Source organism: Gadus chalcogrammus, chromosome 7 (assembly GCF_026213295.1).
Source record: "Gadus chalcogrammus isolate NIFS_2021 chromosome 7, NIFS_Gcha_1.0, whole genome shotgun sequence".
In the NCBI taxonomy this organism is placed as follows: domain Eukaryota; kingdom Metazoa; phylum Chordata; class Actinopteri; order Gadiformes; family Gadidae; genus Gadus; species Gadus chalcogrammus.
In genome coordinates this window covers 7,519,886-7,536,518 of record NC_079418.1, presented here as the reverse complement: position 1 = coordinate 7,536,518, position 16,633 = coordinate 7,519,886, and the positions used below count along the sequence as shown (strand labels likewise).

At 45.0% G+C, this 16,633-nt stretch overlaps 1 protein-coding gene across 1 annotated transcript; it reads right to left on the bottom strand.

The window, feature by feature from the left end:
* Nucleotides 1-487: 487 nt before the first annotated feature.
* Nucleotides 488-3,094, bottom strand: LOC130386239 (uncharacterized). Its single transcript, XM_056595034.1, has 2 exons — nt 2,677-3,094; nt 488-2,247 (listed from the first exon to the last, which is right to left on the bottom strand). The coding sequence occupies exons 1-2, from the start codon at nt 2,979-2,981 to the stop codon at nt 1,341-1,343; spliced, it is 1,212 nt and encodes a 403-aa protein (XP_056451009.1). The 5' UTR covers nt 2,982-3,094; the 3' UTR covers nt 488-1,340.
* Nucleotides 3,095-16,633: the final 13,539 nt, after the last annotated feature.

Here is a 16,633-nt window from a genome sequence, read left to right as displayed (position 1 = left end):
AGATTGTAATGTGATCAATAATTTTATTTCATATATTTATTTACAGCGGCTGAATGTGTAAAGAGATGGAGGTCCCTCAGGGACCGATATCGGAGGGAGAGGGTGAAGGAGAAGGAAGCCCAGAGGAGTGGGGCAGGGGCCAACAAGCAGCCTGTGTGGAGGTACATGGGGGTGATGGGCTTCCTAGCGCCATTCCTACAGAATAGAGGGACCACCTCCAACCTCCCACATCGCAACCCATCCCCGGCGTCGGTGATGAGAGAGGAGCATGGAGAGGAAGCAGATGAAGCAGCCCCGGCCCCGGCCCCGGCCCCGGCCCCGGCCCCGGCCCCGGCCCCGGCCCCGGCCCCGGCCCCGGCCCCGGCCCCGGCCCCGGCCCCGGCCCCGGCCCCAGCCCCGGCCACAGCCCCGACCCCAGCCCCGGCCCCACCCCCGGCCACGGCCCCGGCCCCGGCCCCGGCCCCGGCCCCAGCCACGCCCCCAGCAGCGGACGGTGGACCTGTGGGTGGACCTGTGGGTAGGAGCCAGTGGCACGTGCAGCCCCCAGAAGAGGGCAGGGGTAGAAAGCGGCGGAGGCCAGAGATGTCCTCCTTTGAGCAGGGCATGCTGGCATTCCTGGAGCCGCTGGCTACACTGGCCTCACAGCCGCAACCACAGCCACAGCCACAGCCACAGCCACAGCCACAGCCACAGCCGCAGCCCCCCTCTGAGGACGAGGCATTCTTTATGTCCCTCCTCCCAGCCATGAGAAGGCTCTCCAGTGCGACTAGAGCCCAAGTGCGGTACGAGGTGTACCAGATCGTCTCGAGGGCAGATATGGCGGCGCTACAGGGGGAGGTTAGGGAGAATGACAGTGAGTGAGTGAGTGAGTGAGTGAGTGAGTGAGTGAGTGAGTGAGTGAGTGAGTGAGTGAGTGACTGAGTGCGTGAGGTTATGTTTGTTATGGTGTTAAATTATGGTGTTTCTGTCGTTCTGTTGTTCTGTTGTTCTGTGTGTTCTTAATTAAAAAAAAATTTACTTTGATTGTGATGTGTTCCTTTTATAATACATTTATAATACATTATAATTTGGAAGTGGAATTATGTTATATTAATATTAGCACATTAATAATTATTCAGTACACTTGCATAAAGACAATAGGGATTCTTGAAAGCTGGCTCGGGTCATCTGTGAAAAACAAAACCAAATCATTATTACATTTACTTTTAAAACTTAACCTTGAGCAAATGTACAATGTATACGCAGGTATAGGAAGGTGCAGGTGTAGTTGGAATATGCTTCTTTTCTTAAGATATGGGTAGCTCTTAAAAGAGCTGTTTGGTTGAAGAGCCTTTGTGTTGCTAGGCTCTTGGCTGCCATGGCACTGCACCCTCCTCGTTGAAGAACGCACAGTAGGCCTCCCGCATCTGGACGGTCAGTCTGCTGGCGTTGTTGGAGCCCATCCTGGGTGCATCACGCAGGGCTTCAGGATCAGTCGATGGCTCGATGTTCGGTTCCACCCCGCGTCTTCTCCCCTGCAGCTTCTTCCTCTCGAGAAAGTTGTGCAGCACACAGGTGGCCCTCACACACACCTCAGCTACCTCAGGACTGGTGCCAATCACGCGCCGGTACATGCGCCACCTAGATGCCAAGATCCCGAAGGCACATTCCACTACCAGCCGAGCCCGGCTGAGGCGGTAGTTGAACACTCGCTTCTCCTGAGTGTGATGTTGTCCAGGGAATGGCCGCAGCAGGTTGGTCATGAGTGGGAACGCCTCATCCCCCACAAACACGTGAGGAAGTGGCCCCCGCTGCTCTGCGCCGGAGATGACGCGGGCCGGAGGGAGGTCAAGGGTGCCATCGCGAAGAGCTTCCCCAAACGCGGAGTTACGGAGGGAGCCGCTGTCACTCGTCCTGCCGTAGCCTCCAACATCCACAACCCGGAAGAGGTAGTCGGCGTCCACTACGGCGAGGAGGACCAGGGAGAAGGTGCCCTTGTAATTGTAATACAAGGAGCCAGAGTTACCTGGAGCTTGTATCACAACATGCTTCCCATCAATCGCTCCGATGCAGTTGGGGAAGTTCCAGCGCCACTCAAACTGCTCGGCCATGGTGCTCCAGTCCGCCCTCTTGGGAACAGACATCTCCTCCTCCACCAAAGCAGTCCAGATGGCACTGGCTACCTCCCGCACTATCCTACACACTGACGAAGTGCCCACACGATAGCTGAAGCCAATCGTGTGAAAGGAATCGCCAGTGGCAAGATACCTAAAAAAGAAAGCATGAAAGAATATACTTTAAAATATACAGGGCATGAGTCATGACAGCTTAGTTATATTTATTATTCATACATGGTTGCTTGCATACCATGTTCATAGAAAGGCTTTATGATGGAACACATTTATCTGAAACACTCTTCATTGATACATAAATAATCCCATGTGACATCCACAACTGATATGACTAGATTGTTTACAGATAGCTCTACCACATAACCTGAGATTTAACAGGAACACTCTGCACACTACTATGGCTATAGATGGGTAGATGTCTTCCCTAATTAGGAAATCTTATGCAAACAACACCGTGGATGGAAATGGGCACCTTTTCTATAGCCTAGCAGTATGTGCACACCAATGAGCTGTATGGAAACGCTAGTTGTGTGATCATTATAAAAAAGGAAAACAAAAGTATTACCGTAGGCAAATGGCGAGTCGCTCGGCAGGGCCAATTGCAGAACGAAACCGTGTGTCTGCCATGGTAATGAGAGGACCGACCTTGCCAAGCAACTCGTCGAAGTAGTCCGGAGGCATCCGAAAATATTGATGGAAAAGGAGTGCATCCAGACGCAACTCCTGCACAAGTGCGTGATACTCCCCTCTCTGGTTGCGTGTCCGGAGAATGGGGTGAACCCACCAACGCCGATGCACTTGCTTTCCACGTCGGTGGACCAAAGCACCAGCAACCTGAACCAACACCATCCTTGCTACAACGGGATCCATCGTGCAATGACAACACAACAAGCAGGAAGAAGCGGAAAGAACCCGCCGGCTTTGCTGTTGTAGCGGGAAGCGATTTGATTGGCTGACGGATGCCTCTGCAAAGACTACGCCCCCATCCGTCAGCCACGCCTTCTGACGTCCGTTGACTGACGGTGCAGTGGGCACGAGGCGTAACGCCTCGTGCCCACTGCACCGTCAGTCAACGGACGTGGGAAGGCGTGGCTGACAGATGGGGGAGTAGTCTTTGCAGAGGCATCCGTCAGCCAATCAAATCGCTTCGCCGGGTTCTTCCCGCTTCTTCCTGCTTGTTGCGAGGCAAGATGACCCGCTTTCCCGCTTTCCAGTATCGTCAGAGCCCGAGTCGCGTCACAGTGCTTAAATTTGCATACGCGATCTGATTGGATGACGGAACCGTCGCTGCCGAAAAAGTTAAACATTTTTCAACTTTTTGACGGTGGCGAACGCTCCAAGTCAACGGACGGATCCACAATGCATTGCGCGACCGTCCCCATTCAAAGTCAATGGGCAACGGACAACTGACGGAGGTAGTGGGCACGGGGCGTAACGCAGTAACGCAGGCTGCTTGCAGGAAAGTAAAAGTAATCGAATTACTATTTTTGCAATTGTAATCCCTTACTTTACTCGTTATTTGAAAAAAGTTATTGGATTACAGTAACGCCTTACTTCTAATGCGTTACTGCCCATCACTGTCAGACACACACTAATCCTAGTCTCTTAATTAGTAAACCTAAATACTTTGAAGGGATTGCTCTGTAAATTAAATTGAGAATATAACTGATGCATATGCATGCTATTTTAAATACGGCTGCCTTTGCCAGAGATGTGACGTGTTAGTCTTCCGCGATCTATCGCATTTCCCGAAGCGGATTACACAGTGCCATGTCGCCAAACTATGACTGTACGGCTGGAGAAAATGTGAGGCGAAGTAGTAGCCTCCTTCTGTGAGATCCTGTCCTTAGCGGAGAAAGTTGCCATCACCACCGATGCTTGGAAAGCGTTGATCGTGACTTTTTTACGACTGGGTTGTGCAGAGTCCGATCCCGCAGACGGACCCGCTCAATACCCGAGAGGCACACTGCGGGAAACATGAATTATCGTTTCCAAATATTTATTTTAAAACGGAAATATCTGTTTTAGTGTGTGTATGTTCAATTAAATGTTTTAAATGCTGAATAGGTGAGTCAATCTATGAAAAAAATGGGCTTAACCCCAAAATAATTTACACAAAAGGTTTTTCAATGGATTCTAGTAGTATTTGGTGTGCTGAATAACATACTAAAAGTATACCAAAATATACCTCCCAGAAAGCCCTCATTTCCAAGATGGCGGCCGAAATGGCGGCGGGGAGCTTGAAATGGCTATATCTCAAATTGAAAAAATGTTGCAAAGGAATTTTCAACTGATTCTGGTACTTCTGGACGTCCAAAATGGTGGTCGGCCAAGCTTAAAATGGCTATATATCTCAATAGAAAAAGATTATTTGAATGATTTTTCACTTGATTCTGGTACCTGCAAATATGCTTATGAACATACTAACAATCTAGGAAAATATACCTCCCAGAAAGGCTTCATTTTCATACTGGCGTCCAAAATGGCGGCCTGGAGCTTAGAATGGCTATATCTCAAATGGAAAATGTTACAAAAGAATGTTTCAACTGATTCTGGTACCTCTATACATTAAGAACGTGCGACAAATCTAGGTAAATATAACTGCTAGAAAGGCATCATTTTCAAAATGACTGCCTGTAAGCTTACATTGGTTAAATGGTTAAAATTGGTTACTATTCAAACTAGAAAGGTGGTGTTGGTGTTGAACAACATAAATGCCACACTTATTGTGGTCTTTATTCATCATCATCTTCGGGCTCCTGTGGAAGAAACTTGTTATGTGGATTGTCACATTCCACAGACAGTAGTACAAGGTAGTCCATATTTTCTGCAAGAGCAGCGGAGTGTCTTGCAGGCAGTGGTACATTTACAATGAATGACCTTCAAGAGAGAGACCTTCTGTTCCCATCCAGACCATGACCTGGTAGTATGCTCTACGACAGTGAAATTTGGTCGCAGATTCAGTTGGTGGCAGACGTTCAGGCGTTACAGTTGATGAAGCTGAGACAACCTTCTTGCTGAAAATTTTATATCGCATTGCTGCAAGGGAATCTGTGCACTTTCCACCAAAGAGGACAGCCATTACTTGGCACCCAAGGTCATCGATCGCCTCTGTGGTCTGGTTTGGGACAATGAATGCATTGGCACAAGATCGAAGGACAGGATCCCCTTTTACAAGCTTCTGGAAAGCAGTCTTTTTGCCAACCCCGAAGATCCGAGAAGTTGTGTCACAGCCAGTGAGAGCATGGATGAACATCAACTGAGAACACACATCATGTCCAAGTACTTATTTTAAATGGTTTACGGCATACACTTTAAAACTGCCATCAGCTTTTGACTTGTCTGATCTGAAATAAATGCCCTTACTATCTCTCTGTGCATAGTGAAGTAGTAAGACAAGGAGATCTGTATCTTCTCCAATCAGCGTAGTGGTGTGAAGAAGAGATGATTCCACTGCGGCCCTTACGATGTCTACATCAGCATCTCCAATTGAATTGACCACAGTGCAACCCCTTTCTTTCAGTTCATCGCTTATCATTTGGATCAGCCTCTGTTTATTCAGATCTCTTGACAGGAACTCCTCCTTCTTACCTGAGAACTCTGTCTCAGCAGTGAAGTTGACAATGGGATGAATATTGTTTCCTCTGTGATGTGTGTTGTCTTTAATGGATGGCCCATCCCCATAGCCATCGAACACAATGGTGGTAGCTGAGCCATAATGTTGGATGGTGAAGTCTGCATATGACTGCGCAATTTTACCGTAGCTTTGTCCGTGCTTCCATGGTATTCGGTGAAGGAGTGAACCTCCATCAAGAACATAATGATCTGTTTCTGGTACAGTATCTAGGATTGCATCACTTGCATGATCACAGATTGCGTGTGCAAGTTGTGGGAAGATGTCGGAAGATGTTTCCAGCTTCAAGGAGGGCAGGAGGGAAAGGACTGAGTTCGTAACACATAACCTCCTCCAATGATAGCTCTCCAGTTTGGGAGACAATCAGGAAACATTGAAAAAGAAGTGCAGAATCAATTGTTCGATCAGGAGCAACCTTGATAGACGAGGGTTATGGCTTTATCCTTTCTACTAAATGAGAATGTGAATGCAGGCTGTCCAATCATTTTGTGCATGATATTGCGTCCAACAGAGTCATAATCATGCACGTTCACTCCGTCCTCAGCAACAACACTGTAACAACATTCCTTAAAGAAGAGTCTGGAGAGAAAGGTGACCATATAGCATGTTTTGAAGTGATCTTCTCCAGGTAAGCAGCATCTCTTTTCATCCTTGCCTCTGTTGAGTCCTTGTGCTGTTCTGATGTTGTGTATGTCTGGTTTGTGAACTCCTGCATTGCGGTGTTGTACTCTGATGTTATGCACTTTGGTGGACATGGTCCAAAGGGCTCTCTGATTGTCAGTCATTCCACTTCCATGCGTCATACCACCGGTAGTCTTCAATGACCTCATCAATGTCGTCTCGCTGACAAGATCTGAGCTGAGGCCTGTCCATAACTGGCTGCTGCGACGGATAACATGAAAACCCATTTTGATTTTCTGAACACATCTGGGTGGTTGATGTGAAGCTGACTCATCTCTTGGACATAAAAGTGTACCGATTTCAAGTACTTGTAATGCCCAGCCGCAGCGAGAATCGGCATGCAGTCAGAAACAGCGAGTAGGTGCAAAAGCCAAGAACCTGCGATCTGCAGTTATCAGTGACCTAGCAACTTCTAACATGTTTTGGTAATTTAGCCACAACTGACTTGTCTTGGATCGAGCACACAGTTCCATCTTCCTTTTCCCCAGCTCTTCATTTATTCTAATGAGGGTCTCTGATACAAACACTGTTTCTGTTGGCATTTCACAGTTAACTAGTGAGGTATACATAGCTTCAGACTGTTCAACCATTGTTGCGAATCCATGACTTTCATCAATCATCTCTGACACCAGCATGCGGTTAAGACATTTGTCTACAAGAAGATGGCCACGGAATGCTCTCTGAACTGATTTGCCAGTCATCATATGGGCTACTGAATTCTCCCCATAGACTTATCCTAGAATGTCCGTAAGTCCTGTGCCATCCATCAGTGTACCAATCGCTCCTAGCAAATTCATAAATGTGTGAAATCCTCCTAGGAGCAGGACAATGGACTTGAGGTGACTACACTGTGGTGAATCTATGATTACCTCTGTTGGCAAAATTAATTTTCTGCTCTGTCTCATTACCGACAAACAAAGCTTTTAACACAATATGGAGTGATTTTGGAATATAATCAAGGGCATTGGAGTTTGAGTGTGTCTGTAGTCGGGTACTCATTAATAGGTGGGACATTTGTCATTATGTCAGTTTTGCGGCTGTTTCAAGTAAGCGTCCCTTCTCAGACTCTTCTGTTTCAGGTAAGCGTTCATCCCTGTTTTGTTTTGTGTTGTTGAAGTAGGATCTGAGGATGTCTGATGTTTTCTCTCTTATTGTAACAATACAATCTAAGCCATCTCCTTCTGCAATAAATATGCTATTCGCATACCGTTGCATCAGCAGTGTTTTTAGGTATTGATTACCATATGGGATGGAATCAGCATTTGACAAATACCCTTGCATTTTACACCTAAGTGCAGAAACAGTCAGCTGTCCATCATCATTAAATTCAAAGTAAGCACACATTTTTGAGAAGGCTTGTTCTTGGTCCTCATTCTTTGGCCTTCCAGCCTTCCTCCGCTTTGGATGACAATCAGGCTGAAATTGCGTGGGAACATCACGGTCACACCGGAAATGTGTGCTACAAGCGTTATGATATACACGCAGTCTGCAGCATGTAGATCACTACGATAGTATTCAATTCTACATTTGACTTTTAATGACCACTCATCATTTCGTTTATCACAGCTTTGCAATATAGACTTTGCAAAGTTGTCTGTTTTCACATAACTGTAGTCGGCACTTCCTTCATGGACATTTGTGCCGCAGAAAAGGCAATCAGTTTGGTTATTAAATGGATCTTCAGACTGCCTAGTAGTCCTTTTATTGGTACTGGAATCACTGCTCTGTTTCTTCTGTAAATGTAAATAAATCTGTCGACTATTTGTGTACAATCTGCGGCACTCCGGATGTACTTTCATGCCAGCAGTAACAACAATACTGTCACCTCTTTTAACACTAGCTTCATTGATTCCATCAGCACCCTTCTGACGAATCTCAACTAAATCACTTCCATCTTCCAATTTGCAAATGGGACAGATCTGGTCGTTGAATGCACTCATCTTGAACCTAGCGATAAAGCAAGGCAAGGTGGAAGCCTTTAAAAAGGCTGTTGTTTGAATGAATCGAATATGCTGCTGCTGCTCAAGTTAGGTCTTTACTTGAAGTAAGTCCAATGGCAAATGAACAGAAAATGAGAAGCAGAGCAAGTCTTATAAAGAAGACACTCCCCCTTCCACTGTGTGTGTGTGTGTGTGTGTGTGTGTGTGTGTGTGTCTGTCTGTCTGTCTGTCTGTCTGTCTGTCTGTCTGTCTGTCTGTCTGTCTGTCTGTCTGTCTGTCTGTCTGTCTGTCTGTCTGTCTGTCTGTCTGTCTGTCTGTCTGTCTGTCTGTCTGTCTGTCTGTCTGTCTGTGTGTGTGTGTGTGTGTGTGTGTGTGTGTGTGTGTGTGTGTGTGTGTGTGTCTGTGTGTGTGTGTGTGTGTGTGTGTGTGTGTGTGCCCGCAGTCCAAGCATGAGAACCATGCTCCCCTATTCCATCAGGCAGTCATTTTGAAAATGATGCCTTTCTAGCAGTTATATTTACCTAGATTTGTCGCACGTTCTTAATGTATAGAGGAACCAGAATCAGTTGAAACATTCTTTTGTAACATTTTCCATTTGAGATATAGCCATTCTAAGCTCCCGGCCGCCATTTTTTACGCTATTATGAAAATGAAGCCTTTCTGGGAGGTATATTTTCCTAGATTGTTAGTATGTTCATAAGCATATTTGCAGGTACCAGAATCAAGTGAAAAATCATTTGAATAATCTTTTTCTATTGAGATATATAGTCATTTTATGCTTGGCCGACCACCATTTTGGACGCCATCTTGAAAATGAAGCCTTTCCGGAAGGTGTATTTTCCTCGATTTTTAGTATGTTCGTAAGCATATCCAGAGGTACCACAATCAGTTGAAAATTCCTTTGCAACATTTTTTCAATTTGAGATATAGCCATTTCAAGCTCCCCGCCGCCATTTCGGCAGGGATCATACTACTAGAATCCATTGAAAAACCTTTTGTATCAATTTTTTTGGGGTTAAGCCCTTTTTTTTCATTGATTGACTCACCTATAAACAAATTCCGTTGCTAAGAGGAGGCGCGCAGGCTGACACGTTTTGCCGATTGTAAATTGACATGAGATATTGTAAACGTTCACAATCCTGCGCTGTGATTTTTAATTTATCATCATTTCTATTACCTTGTGTGTGGCGCACACGCATGTGGTCTTGCATGGTAACCGTTTTTTACTCTCTGCTCGCTCCTCAGATGCGGCAAAAAAAAAAAAGTGTCGGGCGTGGTTTGTTGGCCCGCAGCTTTTCAGTGCGTAAACAGATCTCCAACACTTTCAAATGACGTTAAATCTTAATAAACAACATGAAATTCTTGGGATTTGTTCTTGAAATTAATATATGCATGATATTATTTTATTTTAAACATGTTTTTATTTTTTATGGTTTTTATGAGAGGTACCGGATCTGCCCAAATAGGTACGGGAACACAGGGAGGCCAAGATTAAGAGGTGCCGGATCTTGTTCCGGCAGGACCTGGCTCAAATTAACCACTGGTTATGTCTTAATAACTGGTCTACCCAAATTAAACAAAAACAATCACCAGCCATCTTTCTAAAGTATACTGTGTCAAAATCCACTGTCAAACGGATGTTTGCAAAATTACGTGTGTACCGCTTTAAGGCTTTTTTTTTTTTTAACTATTACAATAGGCTTCCTACGGATTTGGTAAGACCCCTTATAATACTGACGATTGCAATTGGGTGCCTATGGATTTCGTAGGACCCCTAATACTAATATACTAACTATAATAGTTGTGGTGGCGCCCCCTGCTGTTCATTTGTAGAATATAACTAATGATTGGGTGTGTCTGTAAGGATTTTAAGGATCGTTCAACCATACGCAAATAGTTTATATTATATAGTTAATGCAATTGTAACCCATATGGAATATAGGGCTACTAAACCCATGATTATTTAAATATGCAATTGCATGAGTTCTCCAGTAGGGCGTGCTCAACATGATTCCAGTAACAGGAAATTGCACGTGAGCACCCCGTTTCGAGGGGGTCACCTTGAACCGTAACCAGTGTTGCCAGATTGGGCGGGTTCCCGCCCAATTGGGCTACTTTTGATTTCATCTCGCGGGGAAAAAATGCATTGGGCGGGTATATACATTTTGGGCTGCTTTTGACAATATCTGGCGGTTTTTTAATAATGTGAAAACAGCACACCAAACTGTTATTTTATGGTTTAAAAACAGTACAAATACAAAACTCAGTAGGCCTATACTTCAATGTACTTCACGTCGTGATGTCACATCAACAAACCGTTGTGCGCCGACGCAGAAGTCTGAGGCAAAAGCCCGCTCTCTCTCAACTCTGTTAGCGAAATAAGCATCATGCCGAAGTGGGGGAAATATAAAAAACTTTATAGAAAGGAATGGGAGACCGACCCTGAATTAAAATCGTGGATCGCGCCTGCCCCAGCAGATGACGGCAAAGCTCGTTGCAGGTATTGTAACGTTGAATTAAGAGCCCACCTCAACGACTTGAGAGAACATGGTGCCACGAAAAAACACAAGGCCCGCTGTCAGCCCAGTGTCAAATCCTTTGCTGTCCCAACGGGATCTGGTGCAGGAGCAACAATCAAAGATGACCAAAAACGACGTGAACTTAGGGTTGCAACCTACGTCGCCTGTCACACCTCCATAAACGCCGTGGATGATTTGTCTGATATACTGCAAGATGAGATGGGCGCATTCAAGATGCACAGGACAAAGTGTACCGCCGTTATAACATCTGTTCTGGCACCGCACTTCAGAGAGGAGTTAAGAGAGGATATTGGTGAGTCTCCATATTCTCTTTACCTGGATGAGAGCACTGATGTATCAGTGAACAAGCTCCTCTGCATTTGTGTGAAGTATCGCTCACAGAAACACGGCAAGTTTGTGAGTACCTACCTGGGGCTTGTCAACCTTCTCAGCGCAGATGCTTGTGGAATATCAGATGCGATAGTGACTTTTCTCGGTGAATTCGGACTGGACATCAAGAATATGGTGGGGATAGCTACAGATGGCGCAAGTGTTATGGTCGGAAAAAATCATTCTGTTTTTTCACTACTTAAAGAGAAGCAGCCTGCTTTGTATCTATTCGCTGTGTTTGCCACTCACTCGACATCGTTGCTAACAAAGCAATGCAACTGCTCCCAAGCAGCCTGGAATACATGATCAGAGAAACCCACAATTGGTTTGCACATTCTGCAAAACGCCAGAGTGAATACAACAGCGTGTACCAGGCTATTAATGATGGTGGCTGTCCGCTTAAATTAATATCACCCAGCTCAACCCGATGGTTGGTGATTGCAGACTGCATTGAGAGGATTTTAGATCAGGAAGATGCCCTCAAGCTACACTTCAGTTTGGCTTCCGGCAAAGAGCACTGCTATGCGGCCAGGATTCTGAACGAAATGTACAGCGACAAATCAAACAGCATGTACATGCACTTTCTGCGGCCTGTCTTGATGGAGATCAAGAATGTTAACAAATGTTTTCAGCTGGAAACGGGAGATTCACTGCGTGTGTTCAGAGATCTTGACAGACTCTATATGTCTACATTGAGGAGAATTGTGAAGCCCAGCGTACTACGCATGAACACTGACAGTCGTCTCAGGGAGCTTGACCTGAAATCCTCCAGCCTCTACCTTTCACACCAGGACACAGATCTGGGTTACTCGTTCCAGCAGCACTTGGAGGCCAGTACATTAGCGCCAGAAGTGAAGGAGACGATTTCATCGCGGTGCCTTGACTTTTTAAAGGAAGTGCTGGCGCAATATCAGATGCGCCTTCCTGCATCACTGGAAATGCTGCGCAAGCTGGAGCTGTTTTGCCCAACCACTGTGGTGTCCGCGACAAATAGGCCAGCAGTTAAAGATCTACCCACTGAGTTTTTCTCGTGCGCAAATGACACCTTGGACTGCCAGTGGAGAAACATCGCTTCAGCCGGCTTCGCAGGTGATCAGCCCATTGACGCATTTTGGCTGCAAGTTGAAGGATTCGAAGATGCTGGAGGAAACCAGTGTTTCAAAGAATTAGCCCTCGGTGTGATCAGACTGCTCACTCTGCCAATATCAAATGCTCACGTTGAGAGAGCCTTCTCCCAAGTGACACTACTGAAGGATGACACAAGAAACCGTATGGGATTACGGCTCCTCTCCAGCCTCATGGATGTGCGCTCTGGCCTGAGCAGAAATGGATGGACATCCGCAACCTTCAAACCTCCCCGGCAGTTGTTGGGGAGATTTGATTCATCCATGTATTAGCCAGCTGACCTGGCTTCAAGTGACTGTACATAGTTCTAAAAGTTCTTCAAGTCAAGTTCTTCAAGTCAAGTTCTTCAAGTCAAGTTCTTCAAGTCAAGTTAATGACGCTGATTCTGCGTAAAGGTAAGATGATTTTTATGTGTTTATTATTTACGCCATGACAACTTTGTTAATTCCATCCACTGTTGTAATGCATTTACTGACTGGCTTAAAAATGTCTTTTCACGCGTTGTATGTTCTTGATCTGTGATCATACTGTCATACTGTACAGCTGTCATACTGTACAGCTGTAGTGCTGTGCGTCTTTCAGCACCACTGGTGTGGAGAGTAAATGTTTGTGTTAATCTATGGTCTCCATGTCCTTAGTAATCATTGTACATGTAAATAGCAGGTGGTTGATGTTACTGCTGTTAATTCTTGGGCCTGGCACTGGGATACAGGAAGTGCATTTTTCCACATTTTCTGTGACATGCACGGTCTGTGATAATAAAATAGAACTTGCCATTTGGGCTTAATTGTTTAATACCGTAGCGATACCGCGTAATCAGAAGGACGAGTCGATATGGTAAAATCCCCAGGGATGTTTATTATTACTCCTCAACCGGACAGAGCCTAAAATATTGCAGCCATTAGAAGTAACTCTTGGCGCATATAACACTAGAACCACAACATGCGTTTAATGTTTATTCAAAAATTATTTTTTTTCCTGTGAAAAACGTCATTGGGCGGTTTTTTGCTGAAGTGGGCGGCTTTTGGAACGTGATTGGGTGGATTTAGCTCAACCAAAATCTGGCAACACTGACCGTAACACTGGAAAGACGTTAGAGAGGTATTAAGCACAACAGAGAATCTCCCGGTATAAAACGCCTTAAATTAATATTTCTACCTTGATTAATTCAGTCATAAATATTTCCATGGTATTAATAAGGTGTTGTTTTATTAGGATCTGATCATTGAAAATACAGGAAACTACCGTGAATTATATTGTTCACTTGAATCTCCGGTGAGTGTTGCACATGCCAATGCTAATGTATTGTTGCTTAGTACTAAAGAGAACAAAATACTATAAATGCTGTTTGAGTTCAGATACCTTTTTATTTATACTTTTCTGTTCATGGTGTCATTTTAAAATGTGTTTAATGAATCGCTAATGCGATCGCTAATCGTTATGTTACATGTTAAGCGCTAGCTGCTAATCGTTCATACCAGGCTAATTGTATGCTAATGCTAGCGAAGGTCAATCACTATGCTAAGGACGCATCTTAGTAGAGCAGCACAGACATGATGATGAAACCTTAAAGGAGCAATGCGTATATTTTGATGTTACCGAAGGACATTGTTTTGCATACTTAACCCACTTTAAAGGGACTCTCACCTTTGTTGCATTTTTACACTTTTTTTGGATAAGGTTAAATTGGTATTAATAAGGTAATGACACTCTAAAATGCAAGACAGACCCACCAGGAGTAAAAACAAACAATTATTTCACTCTCATAATATTTAGTGAAAACTTCAACCAATAAAATTCTTCGGACCGAATGACCTTATTGGCCGACAGACATGTCTGTTTGCTGCATGGACATATAAGGTTTTCCGTCTGCTTCTTGTGGCGCATTCGGGGCCGCGTCATCAAGGCGCGTCCTCAACTAGAGGGTTTGTTTTGATTCCACGGCAGACAGTAGCGAGTACCGACCGTAGCGACCGTAGCGACTGACGATGGCAGACCAAAGTGGTCCACGGCGTACTCAAACTGCACCATTCAGTCCGATTAGGGGACTCATCTCGGACTCACAGAGTTACCCTCCTCTGGAGCCTCAGGAAGACCTCCAGACTGTTGGCCACACACTGCACCATTCAGTCCGATTAGGGGACTCATCTCGGACTCAGACTCACAGAGTTACCCTCCTCTGGAGCCTCAGGAAGACCTCCAGACTGTTGGCCACCAACTGCACCATTCAGTCCGACAAGGGGACCCGATTCGGCCTCAGAAGCCAAGTGGTCCCGCTCCCCTGGATGATTCTCAGGACCTCCAGACCGTTGGCAACCAACCGCACCACTCAGTCCGATTAGGGGACCCGTTTCGGACTCAGACGCGAAGTTGTCCCGCTACTCTGGAGCTCCAGGAAGACCTCCAGACCGTTGGCACCCAACCGCACCACTCAGTCCGATCACGGGACCCATTTCGGACACAGACGTGACGTTGTCCCGCTACTCTGGAGCTCCAGGAAGACATCCAGACCGTTGGCAACCAACCGCACCACTCAGTCCGATCATGGGACCCATTTCGGACTCAGACGCGACGTTGTCCCGCTACTCTGGAGCTCCAGGAAGACCTCCAGACCGTTGGCAACCAACCGCCACACTCAGTCCGATTACGGGACCCATTTCGGACTCAGACGCGACGTTGTCCCGCTAATCTGGAGCTCCAGGAAGACCTCCAGACCGTTGGCAAACAACCGCACCATTCAGTCCGATTAGGGGACCCATTTCGGCCTCAGACTCTACGTTGTCCCGCTACTCTGTTTGTAATGCTCATACACCTTTCTTATACTCAGTGGGACCACTGTCCTTCAACATGGGGCCTCAAAAGGGTATCACACGAAGCCCATAAAATGACAGTGAGCCACCTGCTAAATTTCTTGTTTACTAGACCCCTGGTAGATATTATGACTCTGGGAGTCTAAACACAACCCATGGGAGTCTAAACACAACCCATGGGGGTCTAGAACTTTTGTACTAAAAAAAAAACTAAAAAATAACGCTTAGTTTTGTACTAAAATAACGCTTAGGGGGTGGGGCATTGGAGGAAGGCGGGATGATTTGAATGTGCTGTAATTCTCAAATGCAACAAAGGTGAGAGTCCCTTTAAGTGTGATTGAATTCATTTCATTGACTGTAGTGCACTTGTTGGATAAGTTTAAGAATAATTTCATTCAATTTAATGGTTAAAACATAAATATGTATACAAATAATTTAAATTACAAATGTTAAGCTAGAAACATGGTTTAAAAAGATAAATAATTAATTGTTTGATTAAATACTGTGACATATTGTAATTCAAGATTAGTATTTCATTCTTTCAATTCAAATACTAATTGTTCTAATAGGTGACAATTCATTTCATTCTATTTATAAATATAACCTTGGTTTTTGGTTATGCATTGTAATATAGATGTGTCAAATCCCATGTTTGATATAGAATAGTACCAGATAACTTACAATTCTGCACTATTTGTGCAGGTTGGTTTTTTTGTTTGATCGAAGGAAGATTGCATCTACGATGGCGAGCTTTGCCCAATAGAACTGTGGATGGTGTGGATACGGCGTGGCCAGCCGTGAACACCACCATAGAAGACCCTTGTGAAGATCCATTCAGAACAGATAAGACATAGAAATAGATACACACTAACCTACCCGGGTAGTAGTAAGAGAGAAACACACACATCCGGATATCCCCCCCTTGAACTCGACATTCCTCGACGAACAACTCCTTTCCCAAGGAGTACTGTAGCTGGGGAATCCAGCTACAGAGGACTTATTCTTTTGATTTTGTTTTGTTTGTTTGTTATTTTCAAAAGCTTTATTTTGTACCAAATGTAAATGTTTATGATGAAAGGCATTAAAATAGCTTATCTATTCAACCAACACCAACTCCCTTCGTGAGTCATTAGTAGGGCTGGGAATCGATCCGAATTTCCTGGATCGATCCGATTCATAAGGTCACGATCCGATTCGGTCCACGATTCGATCAGATTCGATTCGATATCGATCTATTTACAGACATGCAAATAAATACTGTCCCATAGACAAAACAGCTCCATGTGTTTGTGATTGTATCTGTGTACGTGTAAGAGGGACACAGAGAGAGAAGAGTCAAGAATCAAGTATTTATTTTAGACAAAAATCCAAGTATTATTTGAAATTTAAGTAACGTATCCATGGCAGAATTAAAACAATGACC